This window comes from Furipterus horrens, unplaced genomic scaffold (genome assembly GCF_987537825.1).
Source record: "Furipterus horrens unplaced genomic scaffold, mFurHor1.1.pri manual_scaffold_5, whole genome shotgun sequence".
Taxonomy (NCBI): domain Eukaryota; kingdom Metazoa; phylum Chordata; class Mammalia; order Chiroptera; family Furipteridae; genus Furipterus; species Furipterus horrens.
The window spans coordinates 106,285,715-106,303,085 of record NW_028327175.1 but is presented as its reverse complement, the minus strand read 5'-3'; the positions used below and the strand labels follow the sequence as shown (position 1 = coordinate 106,303,085).

The following is a 17,371-nucleotide window of genomic DNA, read 5'->3' as shown; positions in this document are numbered from 1 at the left end:
AGGCGAGAAGCGCCTGGGGAGCACCCCCTGGCTACAGATCAGACCCGTCAGCTTGCGATTACAAAGCCAGGGAAGGCAGACCTCCATTGCCTTGGACTGTGAGGCCTGGAGAGGGTGGGGACAGAGGAGGAGGCTCCCGGTCTCTCAGCAGAGAGTGAACGGCAGGAATCTGTCTTGGACCCCCAACCCCACAGAAAACACCACAGCATGGTGAGAAGGGTCGCCTGGTTGTGACGAGTGCACGGGACTCTGCCCCCTATAGCATAGGAGGTGGGACAGCCCTGCCCAGGAAGCAAAGGTAAACACAAACTCTCAGGATGGCACAGATCATGATAGAGATCCCAGTGACACAGCTGGCCAGACAGAAAATATGTAATCTAATGGACCAGCAGATAGGAAATCTTTCTGAGGCTCAGTTCAGAGCTTTGGTTATAAAAATGCTTACAGACCTAACAGCAGATCTTAAACAAGACGGGGAAAGAATGAAGGCTATTTCTGCTGAAATGAACAATTATTAAGTTATTGGGATTTATCATTACCATTTAGCAATTATCTAAAGTCATAATATTTTATGGTGGTATTTATTATGCAAAAGGAGAAAATTAAGGATCAGATATGTATTTTACTCAAAATGTGGTTTCCTTAGGAAAAATTAAGGTGTAACCTAGACTGAAATTTTTCTCCCTAAATGCATCCAGTCTAGTGACTATGTCTGCCTAAATTTTGTAATACTGTGGCTCACACTGTGTGAAAGAAGCCCCGAAGTGTACCCCCATTTGCTTCACTGATTGGCCACTTGAGGACCTGTTACAGAGTACAAGGTGGGGAAGGGGAAGAGAAGAAGGGCCGCACCTCTCAATCGCGACGTGAGGAGTGCCACAGGAGAAAGGAGGCTCAGGATCTAGCATTCTCTCTGCATTCTGTGACTGTTCACTTTATTCATTGCTCTTGAAATTTTTTACATTGGTGAATTTTGCCCATATGGTGGTATTCTAAGGTTTTTCCTTATTGAAGTCCAGCATCATCACAGCAATAATATTTTTTATCCACAGTTTTATAAGCATATACTGACTCTGCCAAGTTTCTAGTATAGGTCCCTTGAGCCAAGTTTGTTTCTGTTCTGATTCCCTGGAGCCTTTTTTGGATTGTTCCTAGTCTCTGAGCCATACAGTTTTTCTCACGCTTATTAAATATCTGTAGTGAGAAAATTGACTTGATTTATGCTACTCTATTTCACACCAGAACAGCTCTTCTGAGTGTGCGTACACACAAACCCTGTGGAAGCAAATTTATCATAGCCAAAGTGACTTTAATCCCCTGTCATTTGAAGTTAAATGTCACTCATGACAATAGAACCAATGACACTGAAGATGATGTAGCACATACAGTAAGGAACAAGGGCAGGCCCACTGGAAAGCAGTTCATATGACAATGGCGGGCTTCTGTGACTCAGAGAGAATGCAAGTCTCCTTCCGTCCTTTGTTCCTTATTGAATCCAAAAGACATTATGTGGGGCCGAGTATGGCAGCTGCTCTGTAGGGGTGGGGGAGGGGACCCAGTATAGGGCTTCAGAAGCTGCGTGGGATGGGAAGCTAGATAGGGTTTGGCTACAGCAGTGCCAATGGGGTGAACAGGGTATTCATGAGTGGAGTAGCAGAAACCATGGAAAACAAGGTTCTCATTATAGGAGAAGAGGGTTACAAATATAGAAAAGAGAAAATTGGAATGCATCTGTGGCATGGATTAGAATTAGAGGCATCAGGGTGAACTCATAGTTTTCTTTATACGTAGATAAATGTCGATGTATATATTCAAATATAGATCTGTATTTTACACCTATTGATATGAAGAAATATAAGTGTGTGTATGTTTGCACACATAGATCACATGGATTCACAGACATATTCCCTAATGAAACCTACAGAAAAGGCTGAGGGCTGTAAAGGAAATAGTGATAGCCAACCAGCCATGAGCACACCTGACATTCAGATCTTGGTTTCTCATCAGAGCAGGAAACGTAAAAGATGAGCCTGGGACATTTTGTCCAGAAAGTAAGAAAGTGCTCAAAGAATATGGGGTCATGAAGTAAGAAACTGAAACCAAATTGAAGTTGACCAAATCTGGGATAATTAGCATCAAAATAAATAATGATAGGAACATGTTAACCAATTGAATAAAATAGAAATCCATAAGTACATGCTAATATAAATAGATACCATAAACCAGATAAAGAGAATTCTTCTAATAGTAGGATGTGTCACTAATAATTGTAGAAGGGATGATCGACGTTTTAAAATCACCATTTGACAACCATCACAGTAATAATTCAGCCCCACAAAATAATTACAACGAGGTAGAGCTTTAGTGAAGAAGCCTGGCTACTACCACCTAATTAATCAATCAAAATAATCATTATCAGTTATGAGACAAATGGAATTTGTGCACCACCTTTTAGGGTACAAAGAACACATTACTTTTATGGTATTCCTGCCAAAAATATTTCTGCAGTAACTTGAATGTAATCATGAAGACCCATCAAACAAACTCAGATTGAAGGTAATTCTACAACATGCCTGTAATCTTCCAAATTTGAGGGGGGGAAAAGCCAAGAAAGATGGGAGGGATGATAACTTAAGAGACTTAATAATTCAGTGCCATACATGATCCTGGTTTGGATCTTTTTGCTATAAAGGATGTTGTTGTTGGGACAATCGGTGGAACTTGAATGGAGTCTGTGGATTAGATGGTAGTGATATGTCAATGTTAATTTCCTGATAGTGTTGGTTTTATAAGATAATCCATGTTTGTAGGAATTAACCAGAGCACTGAAGGTAGAGAGGTATCACGTCAGAGCCCACTCACAGAAGGTTTAAAGGAAAAACAATGCTCTGTGAACTTGAAATTATTTCAATTTTTTTTTTTTATCCTCACCCAAGGACATTTTTACATTGCTTTGAGAAAGAAAGAGAGAGAGAGAGAGGAACATCCATGTGAGCAAGAAACATGTAGTGGTTACCTTCTTGTGTATGCCCCAACTGGGGATCAAAACAGCCAGGTCTCAGATCTTTAAAAATAGCAAAATAAATGTTCTCTCAGGCATATTCACCACTAAAAATATTATTTTCTTTCAAATCTACAGAGACAAGACTTGATATAAACCTACAGCTGGACAGTATGTTTCCTTATTGAGATTTTTTATATTTATCATATATGAAAATAATAAACTTACAAAGGATCTTTAAAAGAGAAGTTTTGCTTTTTAACACATTCAACACATATGCAATACACACACAACACAAAGCCGGTAAAAAAATTTGAAGGTACTGGTGTAGCTTGTATGTATGTACTCAGGTTTCTAAACTTGTGGCCTAAAATCATTTGGGCAAAATTTAAAGAGCAACATCCTGAAAAAGAGAATGTTGGGGTTTATTTTGTTTGTTTTCTTTTTCTTTTTTATCCTCACTTAAGGACATTTTTTTCATTGCTTTCAAAGAGAAAGGAAAGTAGAGAGGGAGGGAGAAACATTGATGTGAGAGAGAAACATCAATTGGTTACCTTCTTGCAGGCACCCTGACCAGGGAATCAAACCCGCAATCTGGTTATGTGCCCTGACCAGGAGTCGAACTGTGACCCTTCTGTCTTGAGGATGATGTTCCAACCAATTGAGCCATACCAGCCAAGGCAGGGTTTATTGTGTTGTTTTTGTTTTGCATTTTGTTTTTTGTTTTTATCTATTTGCAAGGTAATTACAAATGTCAGCCCTAGAGCAAAGTTTTCTGTTTGTATTTCTGGCCACCATTTATAAAATATAACCTAGATTTTTCTAGGCCTCAGTTTTCTCATCTGGAAATCAGGATAATAATGTTGAACTCACGGGTTAACAGAATAAATGAGATAATATATATGAAATGCACTTAAACTGTAGCACATTGTGAGTATGAATAAAACTGGCTCCTGCTTTATTATTTGAGAAGTTAAAATGCTTTCATAAAAGCCTTCCTGTATGATTATGTCAGCTTCCTTCTCCCCCACCAGGAGGAGAATTACTAGGCCATCAGAGTTATGTCCTCTGCTGTTAAACTTGTTCCAAGAACAAACTAAAGCCTAGAAATGGAGCATATTTTAGAAGACAGCAGGTATTGCAATGCAGCAGAAAAAAGACTGGCTTCGGGGAACTCAGACTGGTTAACTTCCATACCTGCCACTTAACAGCTTTGTAACTTTGGTCTTGGTCTGTAAAATGTCTATGATGTACAAATAATCTTTGACATCACAAGGACTGTTGGGTGTTAAATGAGATAAACTTTGCAAAACTTCTAATAAAATAACCACCCTAAAGAATGTCTTCCAAAAATCATGGTTATTTTTCGTACTCCTTTAAAGGTGCAGGAACAGTTAATTTAGAAGAAAAAGGTCTTAGGATCAGAAATAGTAGCAGAGCATCTGAGGGCATTTTTGAGAAGCGTGATAAGCTTGCCGTGGCTGTTTGTTCCTGCAGAGGGTTAGGCTACCAACGATGGGCTTAAATTGCTTCAGAAGGAATTTCAGTTGACAAGAAACATGTCATGTGTTGTGTAATCCCATTCTCGAGAGAGACTCTGGAGAAGGATAGATAACTATCTTTCTAGAACAGCACGGGTTTAGTGCACACCAGCCTTGAAACTGGGGACAAAAGATAGACTTCATCTAGTTCCCATCTGTGTTTAAATGAAGAGAATATTGATTTTTCTGGCTCTAAAAATGTAAGCCTTTCTTTATCCCACAGAAGGATCATGTCAAATGAACATTTAAAGTGTTTTCTTTTTTTTCCCTGCCTTTCTCCTTTCCCCTCTCTCTAAAAATAAAATAAATAAATACATAAATAAATAATAATAAAGTGTTTTTTTTTTAAGAGAAAATGTGCCTCCTTTAGAGAATATGTAATTGTTCATCTAAAATTAGTGCCTCTTGGTCATTGTTGTAGAACTTCTTTAGAACTCTTGAGTATTATTAAAGGAAGTTTTCCTGTTGCACTTTCTTCTGCTTTAATTCATTCACTCAATCATCTAGCAAGTATTTATTGAGAATTAATATTCCAGGCACTCTGCTAGATATTGGCTTTAAAAACTTGAACAAAACAGGTTTCTAATGGAAGAGGGTTCTGTCTACTGACCTTTCAACCTCTAATGGGATTTATAGGACTCAGCAAAGGAGCATACTTTGAGTCATTTTTTTAAAAAATAAATTCTTTTGGCTGCAGTTACAGATAGCTATATGTTCCTGGAATTGCCATCCCTAGAGATTTCCTTCAAGCAGCATCACTTTTGTCTAGTGGACAGCAATCTGTGATCTGCAGAAGAGGTGCCCATTGCTGATAGCTCATGTGAAATTAAACTTGGGCTGGTCACTGGTTGAATCTTATAAAATAGAAGCTCTCAGTGTGTCTCCTTTTATTTAGTACAGGAGAAGAGATTTTTCCTTGGAACAATCATGGCGATGTTAACTCTCAGCCGACTAGCGGCGCAGAGGAAAAGTGCTGCTCAGGTCTGAACTGGTGAGGCAGGCAGGAAGCTGCAATGACAGTACGTATCCCTATTACAAAGAGCACTGCTTTGCCAGAGAGAGCCAGACGCAGTAAAAAGAACAGCATAAACGAACTTTGGTAGTGCAATGCCTCTGTTTTTATCCAGATAGGCTAGTAGCATGTTTATTCAGCCCAGTGCCTCTGCTGAGATAAGACCCGTTTCCTTCAGATGCCCTGGGCTGCCGTTTGTTTAGCTGCAGAACTTAATGAGTAATGAATGTGCTTGTCTGGCTGATAGAAAGTATTTCCACAGACTACGGCTGTGTTTATAGAGAGCCAGAGAGACCACAGGCAGCAATTTGTCGTCTTAGGTATCAGCAAAGTCTTCTCTTTTAACAACCAGAGGATTTATTTTTAACTGCTTGACTCAGTGTTTGTCAGATGATTTGGACCATCAAACTGCAGATTGAAGCGCCCAGCACGGGGGAAGCTGGAATGGCAAAGGAAAGGGGCTGGCTGGGAAAAGGGGTGGGATTTCAGCATCAGCAAGCCTCCAGGCTCTGCCTCCCAATGTGGGAGAGAGTTTAGGGCTTCCAGCAGCATGAGTGTCTGTGCAGGTCAGACTGTGAACTAAAGGCTGACTAATGGGTGCCTTCAGCTGCTTAAAGACATAATTGCCCACTGGTGATTGGGGTATTGTGAGGAGGTGCCCAAGACCCAGGGACCAGAGCATTTTGAGCACCAGCCTCTGCTGTTCGGCAAATTGAGTTCTGCTTGATGCTGCCTGTCTCCAGAAGCCTCTCACCATGATCGATAGCTCCAAGAAGCAGCAACAGGGGTTCCCAGAGATTTTAACTGCTGGAGATTTCGAGCCATTAAAAGAAAAGGAATGCCTTGAAGGGAGCAACCAGAAAAGTCTCAAGGAAGGTCAGTGTTTCCCTGGACAGGGCCAAAACTGCCAAATTCCTATTCCCATCAGCCAGGCTGAGCGTGTTTGTCTGATTGCGGTGCCGGGTCTCTCTCCGTTTCCTGCTGTATCTTACATGATCTTAAGTTCTTTGAAATGAAAGCTTAATAACTGTTCTTGGTAGCTCTCTCTAAAAATTCATTAACTGATAGAACTCTAGGGATTTTGCAATAATTAATACAATAAGGGGACCTGTGAAGCCAGTCCTCATTTCACTTCAATCCTTCCAGGTTCATTTTGTATGTTTTCTCATGTTCTCCCGTCTTTCGTCCCTCTCACCCCTCTTAGGAGGGGCCATTTCTTTTTCAGTCTTATTCAGAACACTGCTTCTTTTAGGTTTACAAGCACATGATTCCAGGAAAATGAATTTTTTCCAGTTAACATGTTTATGGCTTTTATTTAAAACAAGGAAGGTGGCTAGCTCTTTCTTAATTATATCTCTAAATGATTGGTTTAATTGATTATAATGCATACTGCATTGTTAAACGCACATTGCATAGCTTTGTAGTTTTGTAACAAAGCAAAAATTAAGCTTAAGAATACTGTTAATTATTATAAGTGGCCACTGCAGAGGTACCTCTCTTGATTAGTTTAAGAAAATGGCCAAAGGTATGGATGGGCACTGCTGTCCTGTGTCCTGGCGTGCTGAGTGACAAAACCCAGTGCACCGTGTGCTTTCCTGTAGCAGCTGGAGAGCAAGGGCTGTGGTGTAAGAAATTCAGGGTCTACAGAGAATAAGTTTTTCTTAAATTTGAGATACAGAGATCGCCTCTCTATATACTTATTTAATTTTAAATTTGATTTTCTAGTGTTCTTTGGGAGGAAAAACCCCACAATAACCTCTTTTTCATTTTATCTGCTTTCAGCTCCTACCATGAGCCACCCCCTCATCTCCAATCAGTCTTGCTCATCTTATAGAGATGCAGAGAGTAAATGTAGAGTTATCCACCCAAGTAGAAGTTTGAGCTTCTTCCAAAAGAATATTCCTCCTTTTTTTCCCTCATTTAGAATATGAGCATGATAAGTTGTTACAGATTTAAAGATAATAAGAAGCAATAGTTGGACTTGCTGGAGTTGAACTACTTTTGGGTATGGGTAGAAAAAACACAATGAGGTATAAATAGCTGTTGCCAGGTACCAAATAATGGGGTCGTCTCTACTTGCGCACAGCAAGCCTTATCATAGATTGTTAGAGAAGCAATACCAGTGGAGTTTTCAGGACGTATTCTGGAGACTCACTGAGGGGAACTTAAAAATTTTTAAATCATTCCCTTAAAAAAAATTAAGAATTATCTCTGCATCATTTAAGTCAAGTTCAAGTGTTAAGCTACTATTACTGCCTTAAATTTAAAACAATTTTTGTGCAACTTGAAAAACTGAGAAAGTAGAGGAAAATGGAATAGGAAAAACATTTAAATGTCACAGTAGCAGAATATGATAAAAGAGTACAGAAAGTAAGTATAAAAAATATATAAAAACAGGGTATAGGGGGAATTATCAACAGGAACAGCAGAGTAGAGTTGAGATGATTACATAATGTATATATTGTTTCCCTAGCAGGCGTGACCATGCTTTCCATTTATACATATGCGATAGTGTAATGTCAAACGAACAAAAGCGTGGACTGTCAAGTGAGATATATACTTGAGGTCAAATCCCAGGCATACCATTTTCTAGCTTTGTGACCCTGGACAAGTTTTGTTCAGTGAAGAGAAACTATATATATGTACTTCATAGTGTTTTTATGAGATACCCGGTGTAATGCCAGCTTACCGTCCCTCTTCTTATTTGTTTTTTTAACCCTTTATTATTTTCCCATTCTATTTAAAATTAAATTTTTGAGATCCTATATATATATTGACAAACTATAGAAGTATTCTATATTTTACTGTCATGTAAATTCATGGTATAAAGAGGTAAGGGGAGAGAGTTTTCATATTTTAAAACAATCCACAGAAATGACTGGATGGTAAAAATGCACACATCTTACCACAGTTGCACTGAACTGGGTTTTGCTTTCTATCTCAACAGATTGTATTTCTACTCATTTTCTGGTCCAGACAGTGCTGAGGGTTAAAAAAAATAGAGAATGAGGATGATCTGTTACTAAAAGAAGATTAGACCTGGGTTTACTTAGAACAAAGAAAGTGAGAGAAATTTTGCAGAAAGCTACTCTATTATTTGTAGTAGTATGAAAACACCTTCGTTCCTGTGCAGGATTGAACTCATGGAATTCAGTGTGTCACAGTCACTGCCTACAGGTGAAAACCAACGGTCAGCTTCTCAAACTCGTAGAACAAAACAAGGGACAGGGCACTACAGAGCTTCATCTGCTTTTAAGTACAGGGTCGGACGTCAGTTTTATTAAGCCACACAAGTTGGCTGCAGTTGTTCAAACACTAAAACACCCTAGAGTCTAATTAGATCCAATGCTATTTTGTCATAATAGACAAATGTTTAAGTGACTGTTAGTAATGTCTAATGGTTTATGCCTTATCTGTTCAGAGACACAAAATATTTATTATATTTCACATCAGCTGTGTTTGGTTTTCCATTCATTTTTGGTAAAGTTGATTTTTGTTTTTGTTTTTGTTTTTTTTTTGAAAGAACAACCTTTGGGATTATCTGTAATATCTGGATCATAAGTGTCTAGGTGATGAGGAAGGACAAATTTGGGTCCATTTAGTTCTAATCAGAGACACAGCTTAGCCTCACTGGTGTTTCTGACATGTGTCTGCTGTAGGGGTTGGAAGTCCACTCTGCTTCTCAAGTAGTTGGTCTAGTTCTTGCTTATATTCGGATATTTTAAAATTCTTATTATCCTTGAGAGTGCTAGTTAGCTGAAATTATTACTGGGGGGTGGGGCACTGACTTTGCAAACAAAAAATCATAAGTTTCAAGAGTTTATGTGACATCCTAACAAGAAAATTTAGTAATAACTATTGAAACTGTATCTACTACCTGTGCGTAGTTGCCATCACATACCAGAGAATTGTTTGGATATTAGATAATAAAGCATAACACCTCACAGTTTTGTTAATGCTTGTATTAAATTTTGATAAGTAGCAACCCATGTGTGTAGTTGGAGAATTTAATTATTTTATTTTTTACTTTAGGAGACAATAGCAATAAATGTCATGAATTCTGACCAAATTAAAAATGGGGAATTTTCCTTAGACTAGTTTCCTTTGTCAAAGCAGCACAAGGGAATCTCAACTTTTGCCTAATCCACAAAAGGGTTAGAACATTTTCAAGTAATATTCAACATAGATGAAATTTACATTTAATTTCTGATTCTACAGCTAAAGAAGGATATTACAAGTCACTGACTTGACAACTTAGGAATTAATAATTAAGAATTTTGAGAAAATCAAATGAGGTGACTTGATTCAGGTAAATGGCTTGATGAGAGTCATTAAGGTAATGAATCATAATATCAATGCTCCAGCTAGTTATGTTTCATATTTATCGACACAAAATGGTAGCAAAGAGATTTAAAGAAGAACTGATGTCCAATGTACAAAGCTCTCTAATGGTAAAAAAGGAAATACCACAGAAGGAAAACTGGGTTATATATCAACTACTTGGACTAAACTAACTGGTCTAACTAACACCCTAACTCAAGTGTTTTTTAACCAATTAAAGTGGATTAGACGGCTGGCTTAGTCAGCTGTCTTCCAAGAAGTAACTTGGGGGTCTGGGTCTCTTTCATTGTGTGGCTCAGTCAGAGGGGTGCAGGTGGGAGTTACAGATTTGGGAGAACCACACCCCAATCTGGCACAGGCTGGTTAGTAACAGTTGAGATAGTATATGTGAAAGTTAGTGGTACATTGCGTATAGACATTGTAGTAGATTAATCTGCTGTACTAGGACATGGCTGTGCAGTAATAGACTTCTTTATGAAAAAGCACCTTTATCTGGTATATTCTGAGTAATCCAACCTGGGTAAATAGAATAAATAAATGCTTTATCGAAGCACCAAAATTTATTTTACCTGTGCTGTCCTTTAAAATGAAATATAATTTTTAAAAACTCAGCCCTTAATTACATATGCTGAGCCACTTTTCAGCTACACAGAAGCCATATATGGTTAGTGGCTACTGTATTTAGCAGTATGGGTTCTACAGTAAAACATTTCCAACAATGCAGGAAGTTGTATTGGACGGCACTGCTCCACGCTTCCCTCCTCCATGCCTTTGTCACAACGTTCCTCTCACCACAGTTTTGCAGATCCAGAGTCTCTTTAAACCTAATCTCCATACCATTTCCTAAAGAAAGTCACTTGATCCTGTCAGCTAAAAATAATTTCTTCTCTCCTGTATATTTCTGATAACTTTTTCTGCATCTCTTTAAGACATTTCACCTTTTGCCATTATGATATATAGCTGTACTGTCTTCAGTATTAGACCATCGTATTTCTTGAAGATAGAATCATTTTTTGGATCATTTTAATACCTCACCCCCAGTGTCCTGCTTCTGATAGACACATTATTATTATGCAGCAAGTATTTAAAGAGTATTATGTTCTTGCTCTGCCTTTTAAAGTAGAATATAATTGGAACTATTACCTTCAGATATAATTTATAATTCAATTAGAAATTAATGGCTAGCCCAAAATGTAATGTATTGGTGCCTTAAGGCACTACTGAGGGATATAAAATAGTTCGCCCATGCATAAAATGATCCCTAAATCATTACTAGATACTAGAACTGTTATTTATTGTTTGGTTTTTGTCATCTGCCAATTCCAGCTGCCCTCCCTTTTCTGATTTGCTGCTTCTACTCTTCTTAAAGTAAGCAACAAATTAACAAAATGTAATAGTGGAATCCCGATTCTATTGTTGATTCAGCTGCAGTGTATTGAGTCATAGCCAGATAAACAGACAAATAGGCAGTTGAAATAAAGCACACTACAAAGCCTTCTGTAAGTAAAGCACATGAATTTTGCAACATCTGTTTTGATTTATTTGGAAATTTCTTCTTTCTTTGTTTTCTGCCAATGTTCTACCATAATTGAAAGTGTTATACAAGTGAAGGAAATATCACTAAATTAATGTTTTTTAAAGATAAATTTGAAAAGTAAGGTATGGTCCTTTAATAATAAACATATAGGTATGAAAAAAAAGGTAAAAAGATTCCTCTTCCCAGACATGATTCAATGTGTTTTTTTTTAATGGGCACATGCTGCTTTTGAGATGAAATTATATAATTTAGTTTATTAGGAATAATTTCATTTGGCAGAAATTTGAGTGCTTCTACTACAGCATCACGACCAGTTATAAACCTCTGTAAGCCACAGCATTCAAGGAGCTTACAGCCTAAAAATCAAGACAGTAAATGGTAATATGGGAGCTAAAATAGGAACACACATAACAAGAGATACAGAAGAAAACCATGTATGCTTTGGTCCAAATGAGTGAGAATTACAGACTGTGAGGGACAGGCCTGTCTCTTGTGCTCCAAACCTGTAAAATCATCTACACCACTGACGTCTCCTGCAGGCCCCTTACTGTGTAATACTTCCGTGAGACTTACCCTCCATTAAATGGCATCTCTACACATTGACTTGCACCAGGAACCTAAATGAGAGTAATCCCTGACATCTTCCTTGATCGCCTCTTCATTACCAAATCCTATTACCAAATCTGTCGATTCTACCTCAAAAAAATATTTCATTTATCCATAGCACTGCTTCAGCATGGGTACCACCCTTCTTCAAACAGTCTTTATAGAAATCTTTACTCAAGTAAATATAGACCTGAATCTGATCGCTCCCCTCCCACTCTGGCCCACTTTACTGAATGAGTCCCTGCCTCTGTCTCAGATGCATGTGGTACTTCTCTCTTCCTCCGTTGCTATTCTCCCAGAACGTCTCTCTGCCCACCCCACCCCCACCCCTTGACCTGAACAACTGTAACTCATCCTTCCACCTGCATCTTCATGCATGGTTGCTATGATATTAGAATAGCACACAAGTTGTGACAGTTTTGGATTCTCTTTATATTTTGGTGGGCATATTGGTGTGTGTGTGCACATGCACATAGGTATATATATGAATGTCTATATGTAGACATGCATGTGCATGTGTGTGAGTCCCACTCCTGAATCCACAAAATAGGAAGAAGGACCAAGACACTGAGCCAGGATGAAGTAACCTCAAGAGAATAGCATGTGTTTACTATTCTGGGAAAAATTGGAGGTAAAAAAATTCTGTTATTTTCCTGTTTCATTGTTAATTGTCCTTTTCTTCAGGGAGGATCCCTTAGGAATTTACATTGAGATATTTCAGAATCTTTTCTACAACATACATTTTCCCATTTCAGAAGAATTAGGAAAGAGCTTTAACCCATGAGCACCTCCACCTATAGCTGCACACAGAAATTCTAATAGAGTGGTAGAATATAGAATTTCTGATTGCCCTAAAAATAAGAAAAATAAACATTAGCTTTTTTTGGACTCATATAGGGTAAGAAATCTAGAAGTTCAGGTATAGAATCAGAATGTTCCTACAGATTAAAAATTGTAAGGAAAAAAATCAAGTATTGTTTTAACCTCTTTACGTCACTGGTGGTCAGGCAATTAAGTGGGTGATTTTGCTTTTGAAGTGTTATTTATTTGTGTTATACTTCCACTTATCCCACTGTGTACTTTATTTTCACTACTTTTTAACCAAATGAGATTTTATTTGAAGTGTATAAATGTATATCTTTCTGTATGTCTGCCACAGGCTAATGTTATCCCTGTCATTCTATACCAAGCCCCCTGGCTTGACATCACGTTGTCATACCACAAGAAGCATACTTTAAATTCATTTCAACTTTTGACAAAAAGAAGAAGAGAATTTGTGTGAAGGTATGATCAGTTTTAAGAAACATGCCCCATTTTTAGCAGTCTGTTCCCATGGTAACAGAAACAGCAGCCAACCAGAGTTACCAAAGTGCCTGTAAATTTCCAAGGCACAATGTTGAAAACATTGTCTTCCTGACCTCATGCTGCAGATTAATGCAGGAAACCTACAGTGAGTTAGCCTGGACTGTTAGTGTTTTAGTTTTTACTTCATTTTTGCTCTGTAATTCCTAATAGAGGGTAAATCCTGCATTCTAGACTGTGACCTTCTTACCAGCAAGGAGGCAGTTTGTACCACCTGCCTCTTCCCCCACGCTCCCCACCGCAGTGGACTTCATAAGGATGCAGTAGACTTCCTGACATTGTATTAAAAGGCAGTATTTCCTACATAATCTAAGGCCTAACTTTTTCAAACACCAGTTTGCCAATTTTTTAAGTTAACTGTTATGTTCTCTCCCTTTTTTAAGTGGAAAATAATCACAATATAAAAATTCCTGGTCAGAATGCTGTTTACTCTTCATTGTGTCTGAGGTATAGATTTATGTGCACACTGTGACTCTGCTGTCTGCTTCAGTCAGGAAGTGGTGATGGAAATTTGTTTTATCAGTACAGATAGCATGGCTCTTAGAGGGCAACCACCATTTTATTTTTGGCTTTGCTTTCCATTTTTTTAAATTATATGGAAAACCTTATTTTTTTAATTGGCAAATTAAACCCCTGAAAATAGAGCCGAAGTTCTGTAATCTTCTGCTGCTATTTTTGTTATCTATGAGAGTAGTACTTACTTAAGTGTTTTTTCTCTTCTTTATTGCAGCATGAATTTCACATTAATTTTAAGTGGAGATGAAAAGAAATTAATATCTACTAGGTTTTCGTGGTGCCCCATACTCCTTTTCTTTGCACCTGCCCTTTTTAGTGGCCTTGTACCCTTCAAAACAACATAATTAGATTTTGTCTTCTGTTCTGATGCCAACATCAATTCAAAAATACCGTGAGCCTCAAATTGATACAACAAAGCAAAACAGTGTTGGCTCTGCCCCATGATAATCACTTGCCCATAGAAAATGATTTTGGTGATTTATTCTTAAATTTGGCATGACATTCTCTTTCCTTAGAAAATTAAGTATATCATGCACAATTGAGTAAAATATGTTTATTAAAACTTGTAGGAAGTGCTAGAATATATGATGAGATCTAGAAGAGAGGCCAGAAAACCCCAGCAAAACCTAAAATTCAGTATGACCACAAATATATAATGTAATTGTTATTGTAGTTATCAAATCAGTAAAAGATGTAGCCACTATTTGTGGTTAATGGTGGTAAGAGGGAGGGTGAGTGGGAAGTAAAAAAATTACTGTGTAATTAGTTTCTTTAAAAAATATATTTTAAAACTGCTTTTATTTTAAACTCTTAGGTGTTGAGGGCCAGCCATACAGAATTCCGTTTACATACATTTCTATGTACACACATACACAGACATACATTTATATATTTTTTTATATATGGGTACTCATACACACATATGTATATGTATCTGTGTGTATGAAAGATATGCAACCTAACGTTGGAAAGCAGGTTGCCATAAATTCAAAAAGAAAGAAATTCTCTAAAAGACCACATAGAGGTGAGAGAATTTGTGACTCCACTCATTCCTTTTCACAACAGCCATTCTGTGTGTGTGTGTGTGTGTGTGTGTGTGTGTGTGTGTGTGTTGCACACGTGCCTGCACAGTCTTGATCTGGCAGGGTGGCAAGGGAAACAGTACCATAGATGTTTTCCTAGGTTGTAATTAATTTCTTAAAGTCTGTTCTAGTAATTAACCTTTTTTAAATTGAATTAAAAATTCACATAAGATAAAATTAACCATTTTAAAATAAAATAACTCAGAGACATCTAGTATATTTACAGTGTTGTGCAACCACACCTCTATCTAGTTCCAAAACATTTCATCACCCCAAAAGAAAAACCTGTAGTCATTAAGCATTTACTACCATGCCCTTCACCCCCAGTTCCCAGCAACTAACAATCTGAGCTCTGTGTGAGTTTACCAGTTCTGGATATTTCATATATCTGGAATCATATAATATGTGATCTTTTCTGTCTGGTTTCTTTTACTTAGCATAATGCTTTTCATGTTCATCCATGTAGCGTGTACCTGTATTTCATTTCTTCTCATGACTGAATAACATTTCATTTTATGGGTAGACCACATTTTGTTTATCAATGCATCTGTTGATCTGTTCCCACCTTTAACTATTGTGAATAGTGCCACTGTGAACATACCAGGTCTGTCCAGAAAGTATCCAGCCATGTGCTCTGAAAAATAGCGGCACTTATTGAAGAAGATGCAAGATACACGAAACACTGTACATAGGACAATGACGCCTCAGTCCCCTTCAAAGTAGGCACCTTGAGACCTCACACTGTTCTCCCAGCATCATTAGCAACTGCAGCACAGTGTTCCTTCTGCTGGTAGCAGAAGCCACGGAATTAATTTTGCCATGACACATTTCATGCCAAGATCCTATGTCAAAATCTTGAACACAGTAGTTTTTGGAATCCCCAGATCAGCTTCTGGTGCTCACACTGTGAGTCGCTGATCTTTGTTGATTGTAGCCCATACATGTTCAACATTCTCAGGTGTTTTGCTTGTTGCAGATCTTCTAGAATGTAGATCACTTTAAACATATCCTCAACCACTTTTGAAGTGTTTGTGCCACACTTTTATTTACACTATACTCATTGCATCATCCCAAAAGCCTTCTGAATCATCCCAATAGTTTCTGCAGAGGAATGTTCAAGCTTAACATAAAATTTGATGCAGATTCATTGCTCTATTTGCTCAGTCATTTTGAATGGACAGCCACACAGTACACTCAACAGCATATATTGCCCCCACTGACTAATACAGTGAAGTCATCATTGTTCACACATGTGCATTCCAGTCCACTCTCCTTGACTACCAGGTTACATCGATGTCATGCAAATTGTTCTTGCTATATTAACAAAGGCTGGACGTTTTCCAGACAGACCTCGTATGTGGTTGAGTACCAGTTTCCAATTCTTTTCAGTTCACCTAGAAGTCGAATTGCTGGGCTGCAACTGTTCTTAACTAAAATTTTATATAATGAGCTTTAGAAAGAATTGCCAAATGTTCTAATTTTGTATCTCATGGTCTTCTTCTCTTATAACAATGATACAGTTCAGATCCATTGAGTGGCATTCCAGTTTCCTGACTGACTTCTCTTCCCTAAGCTGTTGCCATTATTAGTTGGAGCCTTTCTGTAACAAGTAACCATGTTTCTTCGATTTGTTCATCATAGTCTGCAGTGATTATTTCAAACCTCCTTCACTGGCCTGAAAACCAACTTCTCCATCGTTCATCTCACCTTCTACAGATGACATTTTCTCCTCCTCCTCTGAGAGAATAAAAGCCATCATTTGGGCACTCCCTGGACATCCCAGACCAAATCTGTAAACCTACCTGCAGCTATACCCAATCCTCACTGCCTTCCTATTATGGTAGAGGAAGTGTCTCTTAACAAAGGCTGTCCTTGTATGCCCTTCACCCCCTCCACTTCAAGGAACCAGCTGCATCTTAGTCTCTTGTTCCTTCTCATCCATATTCATTCATTTCCATTCTTTCCCTTTCTTTCCCTTTCCTCTCTCTTGCTCTTCATTGTTAGTAAACTTGTTCAGGTATGTTCCAACCGGAACTTCTGTACCCTCTCACTCTTTTCACCCTCTTTCCTACCTACCCTTCATGAGCAACATCTTGAAAATATTGCTTCTATTAACATCATTAACTTTCTTGCTCCTCATTTATTTCTTACCCTCCTCCAGTATGACTGCCATTCATTACTCCAAAAAGTTAGCTTTTCCATGTATTAAAACAGCAACATTTGACCATTTTGAACACGAGCCCCTTCTTGAAACACTCTCTACACACCATTCAGGCTTCTCCTCCTCCCAGGCAGATTCCTCTGACTTCTTTGTTGGATCTTCATCCCCTCGCTGACCTATAAATGGGCTTTTAATTGATGACTTTCCTAAGA

General features: G+C 38.1%; 1 protein-coding gene across 2 annotated transcripts in view; it reads left to right on the top strand.

Moving 5' to 3' along the window:
• MRTFB (myocardin related transcription factor B) overlaps positions 1–17,371 on the top strand; it is a 157,769-nt gene that overhangs the window by 59,335 nt on the left and 81,063 nt on the right. The window contains exon 1 of one of the 2 annotated variants that reach the window (XM_090276992.1): positions 6,092–6,430. The exons of the other annotated variant lie outside the window; for it this stretch is intronic. Coding sequence (XP_090133118.1) covers positions 6,310–6,430 — 121 coding nt within the window. The 5' untranslated portion in view covers positions 6,092–6,309. Of the gene's footprint in view, positions 1–6,091; positions 6,431–17,371 lie in introns of those variants that run through there. 2 annotated transcript variants of the gene reach the window in all.